Source organism: Ambystoma mexicanum, chromosome 12 (assembly GCF_040938575.1).
Source record: "Ambystoma mexicanum isolate Mex_15411 chromosome 12, UKY_AmexF1_1, whole genome shotgun sequence".
In the NCBI taxonomy this organism is placed as follows: Eukaryota; Metazoa; Chordata; class Amphibia; order Caudata; family Ambystomatidae; genus Ambystoma; species Ambystoma mexicanum.
In genome coordinates, this window is record NC_090936.1 from 477,430,810 (window position 1) to 477,454,182 (window position 23,373).

General features: G+C 49.3%; 1 protein-coding gene across 2 annotated transcripts in view; it reads left to right on the forward strand.

The window, feature by feature from the left end:
* The window catches only part of SSBP1 (single stranded DNA binding protein 1), a 262,275-nt gene that overhangs the window by 202,096 nt on the left and 36,806 nt on the right, over positions 1–23,373 (forward strand). For both annotated transcript variants that reach the window (XM_069628751.1, XM_069628752.1), the window contains one exon: positions 15,393–15,481. In XM_069628751.1, the coding sequence (XP_069484852.1) occupies positions 15,393–15,481 (89 nt within the window). The remainder of the gene's footprint in view (positions 1–15,392; positions 15,482–23,373) is intronic.

Genomic DNA, 23,373 nt, shown 5'->3' on the forward strand with positions numbered 1-23,373 from the left:
TTGTGTATGTTGAGATGCGGGGGTGTCGGATGTGTATGAATGTTTGGATTTGGATGTTTTTTGTGTGTACGTTGAGATGCGGGGGTGGGGGGGTGTCGGATGCGTATGAATGTTTTGATTTGAATGTTTTTTGTGTGTATGTTGAGATGCGGGGGTGGGGGGTTGTCGGATTTGTATGAATGTTTGTAGTTTAATGTTTTTTGTGTGTATGTTGAGATGCGGGGATGGGGGGGTGTCGGATGTGTATGAATGTTTGGATTTGAATGTTTTTTGTGTATGTTGAGATGCGGGGGTGTCGGATGTGTATGAATGTTTGGATTTGGATGTTTTTTGTGTGTACGTTGAGATGCGGGGGTGGGGGGGTGTCGGATGCGTATGAATGTTTTGATTTGAATGTTTTTTGTGTGTATGTTGAGATGCGGGGCTGGGGAGGTGTCGGATGTGTATGAATGTTTGGATTTGAATGTTATTTGTGTGTACGTTGAGATGCGGGGCTGGGGAGGTGTCGGATGTGTATGAATGTTTGGATTTGAATGTTTTTTGTGTATGTTGAGATGCAGGGGTGGGGGGGGTCGGGTGTGCATGAATGTTTGTTTTGGAGTGTAAGTGCAGTGTATGTTGAGATGCAGGGTCTGTATGTGTGCATGCTGGCTAGTTAGTATGCTGAGTTGGGGGTGGGGTGGGTTCAGGTCTGTATGGGTGCATGTTTGTGTGTGTGTGTGTGCTGAGTTGGGAGGTGGGGGGTTCGGGTCTGTATGGGTGCTTGTTTGAGAGTGTGCTGATTTGGGTGGTGGGGGTTCGGGTCTGTATGGGTGCATGTTTGTGTGTGTGCTGTGTTGGGGGGTCCAACTGTCATAGTGTTTGGTTGGGGGTGGGGGATGCCATGGGGCATAGTGTTTGGTTGAGGGGTGGGGGCCATGGGGCATAGTGTTTGGTTGAGGGTGCCATGGGGCATAGTGTTTGGTTGAGGGGTGGGGGGCATGGGGCATAGTGTTTGGTTGGGTGTTGAGGGTGCCATGGGGCATAGTGTTTGGTTGGGGGTGAGGGTGCCATGGGGCATAGTGTTTGGTTGAGGGGTGGGGAGCCATGGGGCATAGTGTTTGGTTGGGTGTTGAGGGTGCCATGGGGCATAGTGTTTGGTTGAGGGGTGGGGGCGCCATGGGGCATAGTGTTTGGTTGACGGCGCCATGGGGCATAGTGTTTGGTTGGGGGTGAGGGCCATGGGGCATAGTGTTTGGTTGAGGGGTGGGTGGCATGGGGCATAGTGTTTGGTTGGGTGTTGAGGGGGCCATGGGGCATAGTGTTTGGTTGGGTGTTGAGGGGGCCATGGGGCATAGTGTTTGGTTGGGGGTTGAGGGAGCCATGGGGCATAGTGTTTGGTTGAGGGGTGAGGGTGCCATGGGGCATAGTGTTTGGTTGAGGGGTGGGGGTGCCATGGGGCATAGTGTTTGGTTGAGGGGTGGGGGCCATGGGGCATAGTGTTTGGTTGGGGGTTGAGGGAGCCATGGGGCATAGTGTTTGGTTGGGGGTGAGGAGGCCATAGTGTTTGGTTGGAGGTGAGGGGGCCATGGGGCATAGTGTTTGGTTGGGGGTGGGAGCCATGGGGCATAGTGTTGCACTCCAAGAGTGAACCCAATAATAAAGCTAAAACAGGCACAGTTAGGAGAAGTACATCCTTTGCTTTTTGAGGAAACCTGACTCAACGAAGGCCATACTCCTCTTGGGCAACCCAAACAACAAACTATATCGGTCCAAAATAACGGAATGTCCAATCTAGGGTCAATAAAATATATACAAGTTAATTAAACAGACGAGATACAATAACTAAGTAGAAATAAATTATAACAATGGAAAATGTGTAGTAGAAAATGTACGTTTGACATGCAAATAAAAATAGTTACCCCTCAAAAACATATTCTTTTTCCATGTGTTTAATACAAATTGGGGGTTTTAAAAGCCTCCTGCCACGCCCCGCCCACATTTACTTTTCGGCCCACTATAGCCTTCATGTAAGGTACTTTCGGCCCTCTGTCAAAATCAGTTGTGCACCCCTGCCCTAGAGCATAGGAATTTACTGGAATAAGAACGTTTTCAATGATTTCCTAAAAGCGAGGTCATTTCCTTCCTGTCTCAGGGTAGCTGGAAGCCTATTCCAAAATTTGTCTGCCCTAACCGGGAAAGCTCTACCTCAACCCGATGCCCGTTTAGCATCTGGAACCATCAGGAGACCTACGTCTGCTGATTTGAGGCATCTCTGGGGCATATAAAGCGAGAATTGTTCTTTGAAGTAGGTTGGAGCCACTCCAAAGAGACATCTGTGGACAATCGTCATGGCCTTAAAATTGACTCTATCTTCTATTCTAAGCCAGTGTAGATCCTTTCTTCCTGCCAATATGTGCTCTCTATATTTAGTTTTCTTAACTATACGAACGGCATCATTCTGCAGGACCTGACTTCTTTGTAGCTCCCTCTTTGTAGCTCCCAGTAACAAGGCGTTGCCATAATCTAGGCGAGACAGTAAAATCTCCCTTGCGATGGTTGCTGTATTTGCTTTTTTAATGAAGAATCTGATGGCTCTTAGGAGGCGCAGATAGTACGCATTGTTTTTAGCTAGATAATTGACTTGGGCTTCGGCGCCAACTGACGCTTCCACCATCATCCCCAGTGTTTTAACTTGTGGTGATACTGAAATGGTAACTTCTTTTATAGCGAAATCCTTGGATTGTGCTCCTAGTTTAGATCTTGCTTGACGGGATCCAAAAATCATAAGCTCTGTCTTGTTATTGTTTAGACACATCCAGATGTCTCTGATCTTATAGAACTCCTCTATTTTGGCACTATCTGTGGCGTAATCTCCTGTTAGTTCAAAGATAAGCTGTGTATCATCGGCGTAATTTGTGAAGAATACACCAATGCTTTCCAGTAAGTCACAGAGGCTTTGCATGTATAGGTTAAATAACAATGGAGACAAGCTAGCTCCTTGAGGAACTCCAAACAGGATGGGGGCCGCTTCTGAAAATGTATTGCCCCAGTGTATTCTTGCCTTCCTATCACTCAGGAAAGAAGCTAGCCAAGCCAATGCAGATGGAGAGCACCCAGCAATGTTATCTAGTGCTGCTTGGAGTAGCTGGTGGTCAACCAGATCGAACGCCGCGCTGAGGTCTAGCAGCATGAGCAGCCCCAATTTGCCCTTATCTATCAGCTCCAGCATGTGTGATTGTAAGTCAAGCATGGCTGACTCAGTACTATGTGCTGCTCTGAAACCAGATTGCTGTTTGTGGAGTGTCTCATAAGTCTCCACGTGTTTTTGCAGCTGGTTTGTGGCAATTTTATCTAATATCTTCAAAATAAAATTCGAATTGGTGATGGGACGTAGGTTGCTTGGATCCTTAGGGTCCAGACCCGCCTTCTTGACTAGGGGAGTTATTGTAACATCTTTGATGGTTTTTGGAACTATTGCCTCTGTAAAAGAGGCATTGATTATCCTAGTAAGTGCGGGTGCAAAAAGTTCTTTGTTGTCCAGTATGATCTTTGTGGGAAGCATGTTTTCCGCACATGATGTTGGTTTCATTTTGGCCAGCAACAGACAAAATTCCTCCTCAGTGATAGTGTAGTGATAGTGATGCATGATCTGTGCACATGTCATTTGCGGTATACTTGTATACAGAGATTCGACATCTAATGTTACAAGTATATCTTCAGTGCCTATACATAGGTGTTCTAGGATTTTAATCATAGACATGGTATCCTGTACATACGATTGCATCTTACTGACAAACGTTCTTAAAAATACATCTGCGTAGATGGACAGCGGTTCCAATGCAGAACCATTTGCAGAGACAATGGGTCTTCCCGGTGGTCTCAGTGCATGTTTATGCACTTTAGATAAAATCACAGGATTGTGTTTGACTAAAAAGCCTTTTCATCTTGTTCGATCATCTTTCAGTGAAAGCATGACTCATAATGCTTTCTATTTCTTAAATAATTCTGGTCGTGAGATTACCTCCAAGGATTTTATGTAATTTTATACTACCACCTGCTCAAATCCTCAGTCTGAATAGTCTGCCACGTGAGCTTTCTCATGCTTCACACACACAAACTCTGCCTCAGCAATTCCCATGGCATAACTTAAATGATAAATTCAATTGTGGGACTAGACTGTATCTAACAGAGAAATGCATCATTTGCACCTTAAAGGGCAAAGGAATGGTAGAGAATCTTTCTGATGTTTATTAATCTGCTTAGAATCACATGCTGTGCGTAGTCCGACATCCAGTGGTCACCGCAGAGTATTGCATCTTGTTTTTCAAAAGGGGACATCAACATAGGTGTGTCTGTAACGCTATCCCTATAGTGACGTGTAGTGTACCCAAAATCTCTCATGCGTCGAGGTCCCTCAGATTGTTTTTTTCCGCCCAGAATACTGGTCGCCTTAATCGGAGCTCTTAAGACATTGCCATTACTCGACCCTTGGTCGATTTCGTTAATTATTGTTAACTGGCATCACCTCCAGCCCTCTTTTGACGGCCATTCCACATCTCCGCCGGGACCAGATCTTCGACAGACGGTGGTTTTCAACGGACGGTGATCCGATCGGCGCTGCCGACCACTGGGCCCGGCCTCGCCGGCCTACACAGTAGGGAGAGTGGGGTCGGAGTGGACATTTCTGTCTCATACTAGAATGCCTTTCCCTTTCTTCCCCCTTTCCTTCCGGGTCATTATCACTTGTTACGTCCTCAGCTATGGAGAGAAATCCTTTTAGCTTTTGCCCAAATTGTAAGGGCAAATTTCTGTGGAAGGACAAGAACAAGCTGTGTAACCGTTGCTTGCCCCTCGAGCACGACTAAGCTGGTTGCGCGGCCTGCAAGCTCCTTCGACCGAAAACTCTGAAGGAACGCAGAGTTAAAAGGTGGGCAGCCTACGGGATGTCGAAGGCTGATTTCTCGCCCGCTGAGTGCGAAGAGGGTGATGGTGATGACTCAACCTCCGTAACGGGGGTTGTTGATTCCCAAACGGAGTGCTCTCGCTCCGTGGCATCTGTCCCTGGCCCCGACAGGCACGGCTCTGGCCATGCTTTGGGGGATGTACACCCCGGCGACGCTGACGGACAATTACATGTCACAAAACACACAAACACCGGCCATTCTTCAAGTAAATCGAAGAAGGCCTCTGCGCCAACGGGGACGCCGACACAGCCGGCCGTCCCCACCGACCTCATTCGTGTCTAGCGACCGGGCCGTCGAATACAAAGGGCGCTACCCCTAAAATATCATCCGTCGAGACGCATCGCAAGAAAGCGTCTGTCGACGGCAAAGTTCCGTCTCCGAAGACTCTCAGAAACAGCTGGTGAAGGATTCATTAAAGCCTGCTGAGAAGGTCAAGGAGACGCAGAGACCTAGCAAAGGTGCGACTGGAGCGCCGGAACCCTCCCCTAGGTCGAAGGAGAGACCCAGAGGCACTACTCCACCGTCTGGCCCACGGGACGGCTTCTTGGAGGGTGACAGGGGGATTTCCTCCACTTTGTGGGACAGATCTCGATGCCCGGAGGCGGAGGAGCAAGCCTTTCTGCCCCTAGACCGTTCTGGGTCTTCCCACTGGACCAGGGAGAGATTTGAGACCTGTATGAACAGGTTGGATAGGTTTGTGTCCATTTCTAAGCATACCACACCTAAAAGGCCAAGGGATGAAATCCCCCAAGACCCCCTAGCCAAGGTTCCAAAACTTTTTGACCCCCAGGAAGAGGAACTGTACACATAGGACCTCACTGAAAAAGGAACCTCATGTTGACACTCAGGACAATGATTAATTCATGGATACTGAAGACCTACAAGATCCTGTAGGGGGCTATGAGGAAGACCCCGACATGTGTGACCCACAGCCATGGCAGTCAACTGACCCTGATGCTTTAGATCTGGCCTCTCCACAGTCTACTCCTGTCGGAGAACCTTCACCTGTGGACGATCAGCCCACGTTTAATGCTATGCTACGCAAAGCAGCTGCCCATTTTCAGATCGATACAGTGGAGACTGCCCGCGGGGTTGATTTTGTTGAGAAAATCATCAAAGAAAATCCACCGGCTAGCCAGGCCATTCCTCTCTTCGCCTCCATCAAGAGGCACCTCATTCCCTCTTTGTCTACACCTGCCTTAGTCAGGGGTGTTAATCCACGGATTGAGAAGCTTTTTACCCCCTCTCCCTTGGATCCTTTATATATTAGGGGTCATTCCATCCCAGATTCTCTGGTGGTGATCACCACGAGGAAAAGGGTGGGGGTTCCTCTGTCCACCAGCGAAGCGCCCCCTGATAAGGAGGGGAAGAAGCTCTATGCTCTCGGGAAGAGGATTACGGCCTCGGCGGCATTCGCTACGCGTATTGCCAACAATACCACCCTGTTGGCTAGTTACGCTGATGCCCAATGGTGCCTGTTGCGCGAAGGCCTACAGGAAGTCCCAGAGCCTCTTCGCACCTGTCTCTTGGCCACTGTTACCGAAGACACTCAAGTGAACCAGAGCATCATTAAAAATACTTTAGATGCTGCGGAAATGGCTGGCTGTTCCTTAGTCCAGGGCGTGCGCCTTAAAAGGCATGCATGGCTTAGGAACTCAGGGTTCAAGCCAGAGACCCAGGTGTCCCTCTTGAACAAACCCCTGGAGGACTCCATTTTGTTTGGAAAGGCGGTTGATGACTGTCACGACCCTCAGCCCTGGTCCCCACTGGCAAGCCCATTGGCCAGGTGGAATCAGACTTCGAATCGCAAATAAGGCCTGGCATCCGCGTCACAGGCCCCCTTGGGGCCAGTCCTGGTGCCTTTGGCGCCAGGCTCATAAACTGGGAATGACATCTGCTTATGGAACTACTTTATTTAGGCTTTCAGCCAACATGGAGGCATCCACATAGCTTGATTCCTAGAACCAAGCTATGCGGTATAGTGTTTTGGGTGTGGTGGCCTAGGGACTACTTTGCCTGGACTACTTTGCAGAGGCTATTTAAACCACACCCGAACAAGACAACACGCTTCGCGTTACTTTGCTACTAGCAACGTGACGCTCACTGTGTCAAGTTTCTCACGAGCCTGGCAAGATCCCAACCTGCAGAAAAAAACAAAGAACATAGCAGCAGAATCTTACCTGCAATCTCCATTCTTCACTGCTTGCAGCTCCTGGGCAGCTCTGCTTGGAGGGTTCGCCGCCCGGATCGAAGGACCTGAGAAAGGAAGAAAGACATCATTAAAGAAGGTAGTAGAGGCATTTCAACCACAAATCGCTTAGAGACTTACTTGGCTGGTTATTTTTTGACCGGTATAGCTCCGGAACTCCACCCGCACTGGGAGCACACTGCAACCTACGAAAAAGAGAAAACGCAGGTCAGTGAAGACAAGACATTGCCGCGCTGCGCAAAGCGCCTTCTTACCGCATCATAGCGCTATTGTGCGCCATCATTTACCGGTGAAAACCAGCCTACCCAGTTCGCCAAGCGGATGCTCCGTGTACCTAAGGGAGGATAAAGAGAGACATTATTGAACAGAGAAAAGGCATGCAAGAATAACAACGCCATAAATCGCAATAAGACCTACCTGAAAGACATTACTTGGGCCGCTGTCCGTGAAGTAACTGGACCGCACGCGCCCACGAAAGACAATGCGCCCCTGCCCAGAAAGCAGGACGGAGAGCCCACCAACTTAGATAACGTGAGAAGGGAACACAGAGGGGCTGAAATCACAGGGGAGGTGGGGGAAAGCTTACCTTGGTCGTCCAATCCTAAACATAGTCTTCATTTCCAGGCGGAATTCCACAGATGACGCCCTGGAAACAGCGAAAAAGGAGCATGAATCCTTGAAAACCCTGGACCAGATCACGAGACCCCCCCAATAAGTGCGGATATGGCAATAGGTGTTTTTTTTCGTGGCCAACGACAACCTCAGCAACAGTATACCTCAGCCAGCAACTGGTCCTCCCCTCAAGGAACCAGTGGCTACAACACGCCGTATGCTCAGAGAGGCCAACGTCGTGGCAAAGGAAGGGGTCGGGGCCCTACTCCTAGAGGCTCCCCGGCCACCGTCACTAAATGACCCGAAAACTTGGGTCCCCTCCCATGCATCCCCGGTCGGGGGCCGGTTAACATCTTTTCTCCAGGCATGGGAGGGGATTACCACAGACCGTTGGGTACTGTCAACAATAGCCCATGGTTATTGTATCGAGTTCAGCCGGTCCCCGACATTCAGATCTCCAAAGGGGAGACGTCTCACATCAGAACACCTTCTTATCCTTCTGCTGCAAAAAGGAGCCATAGAGGTTGTGCCTCTGTCACAGGTAAAGGAGGGTATTTATTCAGTGTACTTCCTTGTACCCAAAAAGGAACTAACCATGCGCCCTGTATTAGATCTGCGCCCAGCGAACAAATTTGTAAAACCTAAATTTCGTATGGTGACCCTGCAGGAAGTAATCCCCCTGCTCACACAGGAGGATTACATGGCAACACTGGACATGAAAGATGCATACTTTCATATTTCAATGTTGCCAGCGTACAGGAAATACCTCAGGTTCATGATGGAAGGCAAACACTATCAGTTTAAAGTGCTACCCTTCGGCATAGCCTCAGCGCCAAGGGTATTCACGAAGGTACTGGCCGTGGCAGCGGCACATCTGCGCAGGTTGTCCATTCCGGTTTATCCTTACCTCGACGACTGGCTCATAAAAGGGGATTCTTACGAAACATGCTTCTCAAATACCCAAAAGACTATAGACCTCTTGTTCCACCTTGGCTTCTCCATCAACGAGAAGAAGTCCAGTCTAGACCCCAGCCAGGTCAAGCAACTCCTAGGGGCTCTAATTCGAACAAGGGACGGCCTCGTCTTCCCCTCCAACGAGAGGGTCCAAAACATGCTGTTTCTGATCCCTCAATATGTAGCCGGTCGAGAGGTGACGCTACGCAAAGCCATGCGATTGCTAGGAATGATGGTGCCATGTATTTATTTGGTTCCTTATGCGCGCCTGCGCCCAATGCAAGAGTGGCTCAACAGCCAGTGGTGTCAGGCCAGTGGACAATGGGACAATCTAGTGGTTGTCTCGCAAGCCCTGGTTCTCTCGCTGTGGTGGTGGTCGAGGGAGAACCTCGTGAAGGGGAACTCCTTCACCACCCCGCAGTGGAAGCCACTCTAACCACAGACTCATCCCTCACAGGATGGGAGGGCTCACCTGTCCCATCAGATTGCGCACAGAGTTTGGACTTCAGGTGTAGCGTCCAACCATATAAACCTACTGGAATTGTTGGCGGTCTTCAAAGCACTGAAGGCCTTCCAGACACATCTACAAGGAAAGATAGTGCTGATCCTCACGGACAGCACCACGGCCATGTACTACCTGAACAAGCAGGGGGCACTCACTCTCCAGGACTGTCCAAGCTGTCCCAGAACATCTGGAAGTGGGCTCTCAAACACATGTTCCTGTTCTCACAACATGTACCAGGGGAACTCAATCTTCAGGCAGACGGACTCAGCAGAGACTTCCGTCTACCCGCAGAGTATGAATGGCGCTTACACAGAGACATCGTCTCCAACGTTTTCGCAGAATGGGGCTTCCCAGAGATCGACTTGTCCACAACTCTAGAGAACGCACAATGACTAGATTACGCCTCAAGGTACCCCCAGAACCGCTCCAAGGGAAACAGACTCTGGATAACATGGTCAGGGAAATGTGTCTACGCTCTTCCCCTGCCCACCCCCGACTCCCCTTCTGCACAAGATGCACTTGGAACCAGTTGGAATGATACTGGTGGCCCCCATGTGGGCCCGCCAACCCTGGTTCGCTCATCTGATGGAGATGTCATTATCTCCTCCGGTGAAACTACCATGCCCGCACATGTCGCAGGACAGGGGCCTGACGCTGCACCCATGCCCGCAGACCCTGAACTTGGCAGCCTGGCTCCTGAGGTCATAGAATTTGGACATTTACAGCTCCCTCAGAGATGCATGGACATTCTCAGGGAGGCAAGGAAACCGAACACTCGTTACTGCTACGCCAGTAAATGGAAACGTTTTGTCATCTGGTGTAACTCAAAGAGCATCAACCCTGTTGACTGCTCTCCCTCTCAAATTGTCTTATACCTGACTCACTTACTGGACTCAGGTCTAGTCTTTAATTACATTAAAGTTCACCTAGCTGCACTCTCCGCCTACACTACGTCACAACATAAGGTGTCATGGTGGAAAGTTCATGTTATTAAAGCCTTTCTGGAGGGAGTGAAAAGAATTCACCTTCCTGTATCTAACTCAGCTCCCGGATGGGACCTGAATGTCGTGTTTACCAGGCTAATGGGCCCCCCCTTCGAGCCCATGCATAGAGCGAGCCTTAAAGATCTCACTCTTAAGACTGCTTTCTTAATAGCTATCACCTCCATCAGGAGAGTGAGTGAACTACAAGCGCTCTCTATCTTAGACCCCTTTGTAACCATTCACAAAGATAAGGTGGTTCTACGCACACACCCAAGGTTTGCACCGAAATTCATTTTGAAGTTTCATGTCAACCAATCTATAGAACTACCAACGTTCTTTCAAAACCCTTCGAACTTGGGAGAAAAACAAGCCTGCACACACAGGGCGGTCATGTTTTCTATGGAAAGAACTCGTCCACTAAGAAAGACTAATCAGTTCTTTGTCTCAGTGGCGGCAGGAAGAGAAGGAGACGCAGTTTCCAAATCCACTATCTCTAGATGGATTGTCCAGTGCATCACTCTGTTACACTCTTGCTAAGAGAGAACTGCCCTTCAAGCCTAGAGCACACTCTACTCGAGGCACTGGAGGCACTGGGGCATCCATAGCCTTCATTGCAAATGTTCCCCTTGAGTCCATTTGCAAAGCGGCAACCTGGAGTTCTGTACACACCTTTACAAAAAACTATTGTCTAGATGCTCGCTAGTCTATGCACAGCATGTGATTCTAAGCAGATTAACAAACATCAGAAGACATGCATTACTTACGGTAAAAGCATTTCTGATGGTTGTATCTGCTTAGATTCACATGCGCCCACCCTTCCTCCCCGCTCGGATTGTGGGATGTATTTACCCATGCATCCGAGCCCTACCTCAAAACTGTGCAGTACTGACATGGAAAACATCATGATGGCCAGAGCTTCCCAGAAAATGCACAGGAAAATCCCATTTCGCCTATGTTGTGAGTTCAGAGAGGCAATGCTGATTGCCAAAAGCAAACCCATACTGTTGGGAATTCATTTTTCTTGAATGTCAAATATGGCAAAATCATGGGCACAGAATTACTTTACTGCAGAAACACACCAATGCCATGTCCTGGACATGGACAATATACTCCATGTAATATCACTTGCTGAAATGAATCAATCCAAAAAAAAAATCCCAAGGATGGATGCAGTAACCACAAAATCCTGATGGTGGCGCTAGCGGTCTAAACTCTGACAGGAGAGCTGTCTTGCAAAACTGTCTAGTGCAAAGAAAGGGGTCTTATTTCATCAAAGGTTCAAAGGGGTTGCCTGTCCTGAGAACTCTTGACACTTCAGAACTCAACACAAGAAGCCAGGAAATCACAGGGTTCTGTTAATTAAGTGGCCCCCTGGCCTCCTGATGTCAGCTTGCCGGACACCACACAAAGGACCCTTTCCTCTGAAAGGAATATGTTGATTTTGACTGTTTTACTGTCAACAAAGGCCTGCCTGCCAGAAGACATGTGACTGACCCACCCAAGTCTTGGAGGCGGACTCCAACACTCTGAGGACTGAATTGAAAGTAAAATATATATTTTACAAAAACACTGATAACTCTTTGTAATTAAATGATAGAAATGTATAACTTTGAGAGCCTTAATTTAAACAATGTACCTTTAATTCAAGCCCAAACTCCAAATTGTGGGATTTTCTGGGACAAAACCCTGCTGTTTATTAATATTACAGACTCCCTGTTTCAGTTAGACAAACGAAAATGCATTGGTATGTGGGTAGATATGTGAGGAACAGTTGTATAAAATTTAATGAAGATCCAATGTTGTTTAGCACATTAAAAAGTGCTGAAAGTTGCCATTTTTGAATGCAAGCTCTTAGAAACAGCAGATTTGGGACAGAGTATACCTCATGTGATATGTGATATGTGACATGGGTATGTAATTTCAAACAACTGTGTAACTGTGAAATATGTATTTTGATCATATATAGATTTGGGTGCACAGATGACAGGAGTTTTTTTTAAGAGATCATAAATGGCTGACATCACTCTGACACAACTTAGCTCCCCCAATCAGGGGAGAAATGAAAGCTGGACCAATGGCAAGTGGAGAGGGGTAGGGGCTAGTGATGCTGCATACACACCCACTTGCAGAACATATAAATGGACCACTGAAACTTAGGTAGAGACCTTCATTTCCATCTGCAGCTGGAAGCTCTGCCGGAAAAATCCATACTCTACCTCCATCAACCTCCAGAAAGCCAAACTAGAGACTTCAAATCCCTCAATCTCCAGAATCCAGAAGCAGTGCTGTACCCAGAGAGAGACCAGAGTCCAGTCTAAAACCTGACCAGATCCGTGACGAGGCCCATTTAATTCAAGAATATAGTGTGAGTACCTAGCAGAACTGTGTAGAACACATCTCTTAGTTAAAATCATATAATTCAATCCATTTTTAATCTAAGTAGAACTGCAGCTTAGCAATTGTGTTATTCTGCCATCATTTTTAAAGCTGAAAAAGTGTTGTGTTTAAAATTTGCAAAACCAAAAACGACCTCTACTAAATCGGTCATAACTCTGTAACCGTTTGGGCTAGAGACTAGCCGTAACTTTCTTCTGAAAGATTAGAATCTTAGCTTTTAATCGCCCCAAGAACCACATTCCTACCCCTTATAGTTTTACCGCAATCGCGGAACACGCATTCGCGAATTTTGCCGCGATTTGCAAATTTCTCCATGTGTAAAAATCTGCTGCTGCTTGCCTTCCATTTGCCATAAATTCGTTTGCCTCATAAAAACTATCCCTGCATCACTGCTAGTGTGAGCCTGGACTAATATTAACTAGATACCACTCACCTGAACCTCTAGAGGGAATTAAAAGCATTTTAGCATACTTTTCACTGAATTGCCATCACATTCAAAGCACTTTTGCCTGTGTTTTCCAAACTCCTATCTGTTTTCTTGAAGCGTGCTGGGGGGGAATTGAACTGAATCACATTTGATTGCATTTCTGAGAACTGTGTGTTTTCCTTCCATTTCCTTGCCTTGCATCAAGGGGGGGGGGGGGATTGCCAGAGAAAAGTGATTACATTGTTTTGTTGAAATCATATTGAGTATTTTCTACACTGCATTTCATTCATTCAATCTTGCATTTCCTTGAACTCTATAAAGCATTCTCTACCACATTATACTTCTGTACCTATTTACCAGTGTGCTATCTTATCCATTTCATGTCAACTCCTTAGTGATTATAGAGAAGTGTGCTAGTGCCAGCTTCTCCGTTGTTAATCTTTATCATATCAGATTAAGTGTGATATTCAATTATTAATTTGTTATAAAGTGTGATATACATATCTATTGTTTAAATTATCAAATAAACCTTTTAACTTGCAAAACAGAACTACTTCTTGGCTCAGTGGGGTCAGGAGGATTCCAAGAGAGGGGTGTTATATAGGGGTAGTCATCCAGAACGCATGAACTGGACATAAAGATATATCAATAAGGGTTTTCATCCAGTATTCTAGACTAGGCGCTGACTTAGCTGTAGTGCTGAATTGAATCCTCTTACAGGATGGAAGGAACATAGACGTCTTATTACTTTCTCTTTTCTGTACTCACTCACGTTAGTCATAACGCTCCCTCATGGCAGAAAAAATACAATCGGGGGCCTCGATGCGTGAGGGATTTTGGGTACACTACACGTCACTATAGGGATAGTGTTACAGACACGCCTATGTCGACGTCCCCTTTCGACTTTCGAAAAACAAGCTGCAATACTCCGGGGTGACCACTGGATGTCGGACTATGCACAGCATGTGAATCTAAGCAGATAAAACCATCAGAAATGCTTTTACCGTAAGTAATGCATGTCATTCTGAGCATTGTCAGCATAAAGAGCAAATGAAATGAGATCACGTGACCAAATAGCAATTAAAGCAAACTGAAGTAGTAATCTGCATCCACACAGTGTATATTGCTTTTGAACTGTGTTCTACTTCAGAATGGTACATAACCCATTTTGGTGTTACCAAACGTGATGTATATATGTTTTAGAGCTATTTATTTTTTCTTAGTAGTAGTGTTATATTGCCTGTGTCTGATACATGCTATACTTTTGTATTCCCTGTGTAGACCTCTGTTAGATTTTGCTCTTCTTAACTGTACTTCACACAAAGCCTACTACCTCCCAAGTCAAGGCCTAACTGCTCCTAACTGCTCAGCTTTGTTACCATTGAGAATGTGGTCAAAGATTTCATATGTAAACATGATTGGATTTGCGGTTTCAGGAAAATGTATGCAAGTATTACACAGCTTTCTTTAATTGCTGAATATGAAGGTGTTGGTGAAACGGTAGTAGGATGTTTGGCTTAGTTGTCTTGCTACTAAGACTCGAGAATATCATACAGAAAGTCCTGTCAGTGGAGGCTTGATTTATTTGCTTTCTGTAATTTTGGGATTTTCAGAATAAATACCATTTCTACTTGTTAATCATTTGGAACTATCAAAGATCTTCTTTTTTGGGGGTTTGATCAGCCAGAAAGGCAATAGGCAAATGGGCAGCTTTTTAAAGAAGTTTTATTTTGCACATGCTTTTACATTGAAAAACCCTTACACAAATATTCCATCTTTATACAAAATTACATTCCATTTTTACAAAACCAAGACATTTCCTAACTAAGTCACAATAAAATATGTGAAGAAAATTATCTCTTAAACAATTACTAGAATTAAACAATACTAGTAAACACCACTACACGCTTTGCTTAAAGTCAATACAAATCAGAAAATTCCTGTTTATGAACAATAAAGCAGCAAGTAGTCAATAGGACACATTTGTACGTGCGCCATCAAGATGGACTGATGTTGTTAACTCTCCTGGCGCCAGAGACGAGCCTGGTGCAACATGGAGCAGTGCCCTCGGGGTAGAGAGAGTGGACTTAATGATGTCAGGTAACATGGTGGTTCCAAAGTCAACTCTTGGGATAGTAAGTGTTGTCACTACAGAACATAGATCATGTTCGACTGGAAGGTGAAATTATAAAAATGAGTGGCCTTAGTCCTGCTGTTCCCGGCAACAATCATTTGAACTAGGTTTACTTTGTAGTATATTTTTTTTAAACTCTATTGCGCATTAGATATTGCCTCTTGTCTTGGTTAATTGATATGCTATCATAATTTTATTCAACAGAAACCCTCTTCTTTATTGCAGGGCACGGATATACCTGGAAGGCAAGATAGACTATGGGGAATACACTGACAAGAATAATGTTAGGAGGCAGGCGACTACCATCATAGCAGGTAACTGTGGAGTATGTCTGATGGAATGGCCAGACCTCTTTGTCTGCATTGCTGGTATGCGGTACAAAACCCATTCAATAATTCATATGAATCTCTTGGGGCATTATTCCACATTACAGGTTCAGTGTAGTAGGTGTAAAACACCACAGGTCAAGCCATTAAATATAAAACTGACTTTGCAGACATATTATTCAGTGACAATGGTTCCAGCTCCCTGGGTTAGTTGGCAAATCTAGCATTATAAATGGACTGCTACTTTGTGGCAGTTTAGTTAGAAACTTCCAAATAAACTCACCTAAGCACCCATGCCACCATAGCTTCTGAGAACTGTTGCTTGTGAACAAGGCATTTATAATGGTGTAGACAATTGAAGAAATCTCAAATGAAAATCACGCCAGGACTTGTATCTCATTCCTCCTAATATTTTCAATCTGATTGCTTCACACTAAATGTATTCCTGATTATTGTGCATGATTCAAAATGCCTTTTTCCTTTGCTGATGGATCATTGTTTACTTTACTTTATTATTCCTTTTATGATATCCTCTGTTGCAAAGACTTAATTCTATTGAATTATATTGGTATCAGAAATGATTTCCACTTATAAGAGTAACATTCAACACTCCAACTCTCGGATGCTCCCACAACCTACTGGCAAGATAAGAAATGAAACTGGGTATTAGCAGTACGAGTTCAGTGGAACACAGAGCATGCGTTCCTCACACCCAGACTCCTGTCCTTTCAACTTATGTGCCTTATCTTCATCCTGTTAGGTACGTTCTCCAGCATGGGGTCTGGCATGGATTCACATGCTCATGAATATTCCCCGTCGTCAGGCTGGGAATCCTCGGTAAAGAAAAATCAGTATCAGTTTCGTTTCTGATCTGTCTTTCGTAGTAGTAACCAATCACTGATCTCTGCGTCATACTGACCACAGCCAATGACTGCCATCTCCCTAAGCCCCGCCTCTGGCAGCCATCTTCAGATTTTTACCGCACGTTCAAGTGTTGGGAGTCCTCGTGCTTAGCTCTCGAGCTTTTGCTGCGTTTTTGCGCTTTTTCAGGTGAATTTTCACATTTTTTCGGTTAATCGAGAATCGAGCTCCACCGTTTCTACTCCCGTTAACGGGTACCCGTTGCAGGATTTTCCTACGCCCCTCAAGGGTGAAGATTTCGTCAAATCAACCTTTTGGAGGATTCCAGAAGATTTGCGGCCTTCTTCGAGATGGCCCAGGACGCGAGTTCGTCACCCGGACCCAAGCTGTTTCGCAGCTGCCCTGGATGCGGGCTGCAGAATGTGTTTAAGGAGGACGAACATTCGCGATGCCTCTACTGTCTTCATGGGGACAAGACTCATGTAGAGAAGGACTGCCAGTTCTGCAAGAACTTGTCGGAGCGGACCATGAGGGACCGTCGATCCCGTCTCGCCAGCTGGTTGGAGAAGGGCTCAACGGGTGAGAAGAAGAAGAAAGGGTCTGAGCGGGCTTCTAAGTCCTGTGCGGGCGCCCCGGCGACGGGGGCGCAACACCAGGCCAAGCGCCGCGGGTCTGCTGGCTCCGGGAGCGCCGAAAGGTCGGGCTCTTCGGTCGCCAGGCAGGGCGCACCTTCCCCGGCACCGTCAACCACGAGCCAGCGCTCCGGTTCGGGGAAGAGGAAGTCCGAGACCCCCGGGTAAGCTTCGGGAGAAGCCCCGTCCGATCTCGGGAGAGGGGGAGCGAGGCGTCGCCCCCTCCCCCAAAGGAGAAGGCCCAGGACGCACCTAAGGTGGTTAAGGCCCCTACCCAGCAGGCAAAGGCCTCTATCGAGGCGATCGCAGCGACTCTGGCCAAGCCGGCAGAGACCCCGCCAGCGGAGACTGCCTCCGGGACTAGAGTTTTCCTGCCGCCAAGGAGGGAATCCTCTTTTCAGCCCATCGTCATGGCCACCATGATGGAAGAAGCGAGGGGGGGGGGCACGGTAGCCTCCTCGAGCTTGGAGTCAGCCTCGGAGGAGGAACTAACCGAGGCTGTGAGGAACTTCGAAGTCCAATTCGAGAAGGTTCGATCCCATAAGGAAGATCCTCGGGAGATAACCGAGGAAGACGACGATGGCAAGGAATTGCAGCCTTCCCTTCCGGCGCAGCCGGAACCTACGCCTCAGGATAGCTCGGCGGCCATTTTGTCTGCGATCCAGTCCTTATGCTCTGAGATAAGGATGAGATTACCACGGCCCAGGCCGGAGGACCCACAACCTGGCCCGTCGGGAAGTCCTCAGAACCAACGACGGCGGACCAAACCCTCTCCTCCTCTCACCCCCGTAAAGCCTACAGTTCCCTCCTCATCCTCCCACGAGTTGGGAGATGACGGTGCGCTCGACGACGGGTTCTGAGGGCGACGACGAGGGAAAGGGTCTCCCGTCTCCCGTCGCACGGGCCTCTCCGCCCGACGAGATTGGCTCATTCCACGCCATGATCGCCAGGGCGTCCAAATTGTTCCAGCTCTGCCCGGAGGAGCAGAAAAAGGAAGGTTTCCTCTATCAGCGCCGGGAGGCCAAGAGGAAGACTGTCATCGCGGTGCCTCTAATCGATGACATCTGGGAGGAGGGCCTGTCGGTACTCAAGAACCCCTCCATGGCACCAGCCAAACGGGACCGGTACGAGAAGTACCGGGTCCCTGAGACCGCTCCCCTGTGCCTCAGGGCCCAGCCAACGTCAGACTCTGTCGTCTCGGCGGCGGCGAAGAAGAAAGCGGCGGGGTCAGGAGCCTCAACATCGAATTCCCCTCCGGACGGCGAGGGTAGGAAGTTGGACGTCATGGGGCGACGGGTCATTTCGTCGGCGGCGACGACGATCAAAGCGGCCAATGCCCTGGCGATCGTGGCCCGTTACGACAGGGAGCTCTGGTTTAAACTGGCCCCCATATTGGACTTCCTACGGGACGACAAGAGGTCCGAGGCCCTGGAAATACTTCAAGAAGGCGAGGTGGTGTCGGACCACGCCATAACGGTGGCAACCGATATTGCCGATACCGGGTTCCGCCAGCTGGGCAACGGAGTTTGCCTACGACGACGGGGTTGGCTCCGGGCGACCGACTTCCGTCAGGACGTCCAGACCAGGGTGTTGGACATGCCGTTCGACGGCAGCAACTTGTTTGGGAAGGCGGTGGACGAATCCCTCCAAGCCATAAAGATGGACACAGAGAAGGCCTGCGCCGTAGGAGCCCTTCAGCAACGACGGCCCTTTCGGAGCTCCAGAGGCAGACAGGGGGCCTCCAAGGGATCCAGCGGTGGCTTGTCGTCCTACCGCCAGGCGGCACGCTCCTCGTCTCAGGAGGCCTACAGGGGTCGCGGCAAGCAGGGAGCGCCTCGCCGCCGTCGGCAAGGTGGCCAGGGCGGCAAGGCCACCACCTCCAAGCAGGACTGAACCGGCCGTGGCCTCGGGCCCCCACCGAAGCACCCCGGTGGGAGGCCGGCTGACGAATTTCGTCGGCGTGTGGAAGTCCATCTCCACCGACCGTTGGGTGCTGTATACCCTGGCAAGAGGACACTCTATCGAATTCCTGAAGAAGTGCCCTCACGTTCCACCTGTGGCCAGGAAGGAAAATCACGTCCCGCAACTGCTGTTGGAAGTACGGGCGATGCTCAGGAAAGGCGCCATCGAGCTCGTCCCGAAGAGGCTCCGGGGCTCCGGGGTGTACTCGTCAGGAAGAAGACGGGCGGCTGGCACCCCTTCCTGGACCTTCGTCGTTTGAACAAATACATCAGGTCACAAAAGTTCAGCATGGTCACCCTCCAGCACGTGCTGGGACAGCTGGAGGAAGGCGACTTTCTATCGTCCTTGGACCTGGAGGATGCATACTTCCACGTTCTCATCCTCAAAAGCCACCGAAAGTTCCTCAGGTTTGTCGTCCAGGGACGCCACTACCAATTCAGAGCACTGCCGTTTGGATTGAAGTCGACCCCCAGGGTCTTTACCAAGTGCCTAGCACCTGTGGCGGCGCGGCTGCGGCTGCGCCTGCAGGGGATTCACGTCTACCCCTACCTGGACGACTGGCTCATCCGCTCGAGGACGAGGGAACTCGCCGTCGAACACACTGCGAGGACCGTCCAACTACTCACAGACCTGGGATTCGCCATAAATTACCCAAAGTCCCACCTGGTGCCGTCGCAGGTGGCCCTGTTTCTGGGAGCGAAGCTCGATACAGTGAGGCGCCTGGCGGCACCGTCGGAAGAACGGACGAAGACCATTCTGGGCAAAGTGCAGAGCCTGCTAGCCACGGACGTGGCCAGGGTGAGGTCCATCAAGTCCCTCCTGGGGATGATGTCCTCTTGCATCTACCTGGTGCGCCTCTGCAGACTACGGATGCGCCCTTCTCAAGAATTTCTCGACGCCCGTTGGATGTAGGCGACGGGCACCTTCGAAGACAGGGTCCCCCTCAACGAGGTGTTCCGGCGGGCGATTCAGTGGTGGGGCGTTCGAGCGCACCTCACGGCGGGCAAGGACTTTCAGACGCTGGCGTACCAGGAGACGGTGACGACGGACGCCTCCCTGGAAGGTTGGGGCGCCCACACCGGAGATCTCCACGCAAGAGGCCTCTGGCTCCCGGAGGAGAGGCTCCTGCACATCAACATCCTGGAACTCCGAGCCGTGTTCTGGGCTCTCAAATCGTCCCTCCCGTCGCTCAAGGGCAAGGTGGTGCGGATCTTCACGCACAACACCACGACAATGTTTTACATACAGAAGCAGGGAGGCACCAGATCCCAGCCCTATCCAAGGAGGCACAGGATCTGTGGCACTGGGCGGTCGCCCAGGGGATGTTCTTGGTTCCCTTCCACCTGGCAGGAGAAAGAAACGCCATCGCCGACTCGCTCAGCAGGGAGCTGCGCGTGTGTCACGAGTGGGAACTGCGCCAGGATCAGGTCGATCAACTCTTCCGACCTGTTCGCAACAGCGACGAACTCGAAGTGCCAGAGGTTTGCCAGCAGGTTTCCCCAGCCGAGAAGCATGGGCGATGCGTTCTCGTTCCCCTGGGACGGCCTAAACCTGTATGCGTTCCCTCCATTGCTGTTGCTGCTTCGACTCATCAACCAGCTCAAGAGGTCCCGGTGCAGGATGATCCTCGTCGCACTGGTGCGGCCGAGGCAGATCTGGTTCCCGGACCTTGTGGACTTGTCAACGTCCCCTCCCATCAAGCTGTCGGCAGATGCGGATCTTCTCTCCAGAGAAGGAGGCGCCATCTTCCACCACGACCCGGCGTCGCTGAACCTGCAGGCTTGGCTCCTGCAGCGCTAGAGTTTGGAGGGTACGATATACCGGCCGACTGCAGAGAGGTTCTTGCAAAGGCCAGGGCGTCCTCGACTCTCAAATGCTACGGTCACAAGTGGAAGAGGTTCTCTATCTGGTGCCGAGCACAGATCAACCCCCTACGGATTACGGCCCCTCAAGTGCTGCCGTACCTGCTATCGCTGGCAAAGGCTGGGCTAGCCCATGCCTCCATTATGATTCATCTGGCGGCGATCTCCACATATACCAGAACCACAGGACGGACGTCCCTGTGGTCCCATCGACTGGTAAAAGAGTTTATGAAAGGACTGTTCCGGTCGTTACCGCCGGTGAAGGCCCCCGGCGTGGGAACTTAACGTGGTGCTGACCAGGCTCATGGGGCCCCCATTCGAGCTGATGCACTCCGTACCGATGAAGTTTGTGTCGTGGAAGACTGCATTCCTGGTGGCCATTACCTCCGCACGACGAGTGGGAGAGATCCAGGCCCTATCTTGCAAAGCACCGTACTTGACTTTCCATGCCTCAAGGGTGGTGCTTAGGACTCGCCCCTCCTTTATGGCCAAGGTACCGTCGGACTTCCATCTTAACGAGCCCCTGGTGTTACCTGTTTTCTTCCCGTCTCCTTCGTCGCCGGCCGAGCGGACTTTGCACTCGCTGGATGTGGCTAGAGCGCTGAAGTTCTACGTGGACCGCACGAAGAGTTTTCGGAGGACATCACAGCTATTTGTGAACTTTGGACCTGTGAATCAAGGGAAGGCTTTCTCGAAGTCTTCTATTTCCAGATGGCTCTCCGGCTGCATCATGCACTGCCACCGGTTAGCTAACCGACCGCTGCCAGGCCATCCGAGAGCTCATTCGACCAGAGCGATCGCTGCTACTACGGCGTTCCTATCTGGTGTGCCCCTGCTGGACATCTGCAGGACTGCTACGTGGAGGTTGACGCACACCTTCACAACATTCTACTGCGTCAATCGGGATTCCAGGGAGGAGTCCAGGGTCGGCCAAGCAGTGCTGCGCAACCTGTTCGCTTAAGGTGAGCCTGGTGAGGAGGTAAGAGATGCTTAATGTTGAGTTTTTGTATTGCTTAATGTTGAGCCTTTTGCCACCCGCCGTGGTTGTGCATGTGTGTACTGCTATGTATTCTTTTATTCATGAGCATGTGAATCCATGCCAGACCCCATGCTGGAGAAGGAACAAGTTACTTACCTGTAACTGTTGTTCTCCAGCATGGGTCTGGCATGGATTCACATGCGAACCCTCCCGCCTTCCCCTCTGCGGCTCTTCACTTGGTCATACTGCCACTTCACGTGCTACCAAATCTGAAGATGGCTGCCAGAGGCAGGGCTTAGGGAGATGGCAGTCATTGGCTGTGGTCAGTATGACGCAGAGATCAGTGATTGGTTACTACTACGAAAGACAGATCAGAAACGAAACTGATACTTTTTTTTCTTTACCGAGGATTCCCAGCCTGACGACGGGGAATATTCATGAGCATGTGAATCCATGCCAGACCCATGCTGGAGAACAACAGTTACAGGTAAGTAACTTGTTCCTTTTTCTACAGTCCAATTGGTATTGGACTGTAAAAGACTTATCCCTTGGTTTTAGGGCCCCAGCCTTAATATAGGCCTGCACTACCCAAGGTTGGTAGTGGCAGAGCAGCCAGGCTTATCTTAGGAGGAGGAATGTGAGCTGTAAATTAGTACAAGGAAATCAGAATTACCATAGGCCCAAAGAAACACTTAAACACTTGTAGTTATATCAAAAATAGTGTATATACACAAGGCAGTTAGAAACGAAAGGAATGTTGTATCAACTAGCAACATCCAATGTGCATTTAGAATAGTAAGGGAAAATAAAGCAGATGAATACATTGTTATGTACTTTTCTTGTGATTTCAGAGATTGTGGGGTTGGGTCGAGGTAGGAGAGGTGAGGAGTAGATAGTCATTGAAGGGGACCAGGCTCGTTTTCTACTTTTCAGGGTTTTCAGTGCAGTCGGTGCGTGAGAGAGGGTCAGAGGGTGATGGAGATGAGGCCACTGTTCTTGGCAGGGTGAGACGTGCAGTTTTTAGAGGGGGGAAGGGATATGGCAGAGGGGGGGGAATGTTGGCTGGTGTCGATGGGGGGGGGGATAAGGGTGGAGGAGGGAGGTGGTCGATCTGGGCGGGGCTGGGCAGTTCTGTGATGGGTTGGGGACTCTGTGTAATGCTTCAACACTAACCTGACTCGTGCAGCAATCAATGAGGCAAATGGAGAGTCCCCTGAGGCCCCTAACGCCTCCCTCCTCCCTAATAGGGAAACGGAGGGTTGTGCGAGGGATCCCAGGGAAACCCTCCTGGGGGAAAAAACCCTGCTGGAACGGATGTGGAGATGACCCGGTTGTTTATCCGCTGGACGTTTACAGGATTTACTGGATCTGGTCACAGAAACTCGGCGAAGTCCGGATTCTAGATAAGTAAACAAGAGATGAGAGAAGGAACTAGGTACGAGAGGAATCAATGTAATGGTTGGTGATGTACCTAAGGTGTCTGGAAGGGAAGACTACCGGAGTTTCCTGTAGACTCGTGAACAGCGGAACGGGAAGGCTGGGCAGAAAGGCAAGGCTGTAGGAAAGAGCAGGAAGAAAAGGTAA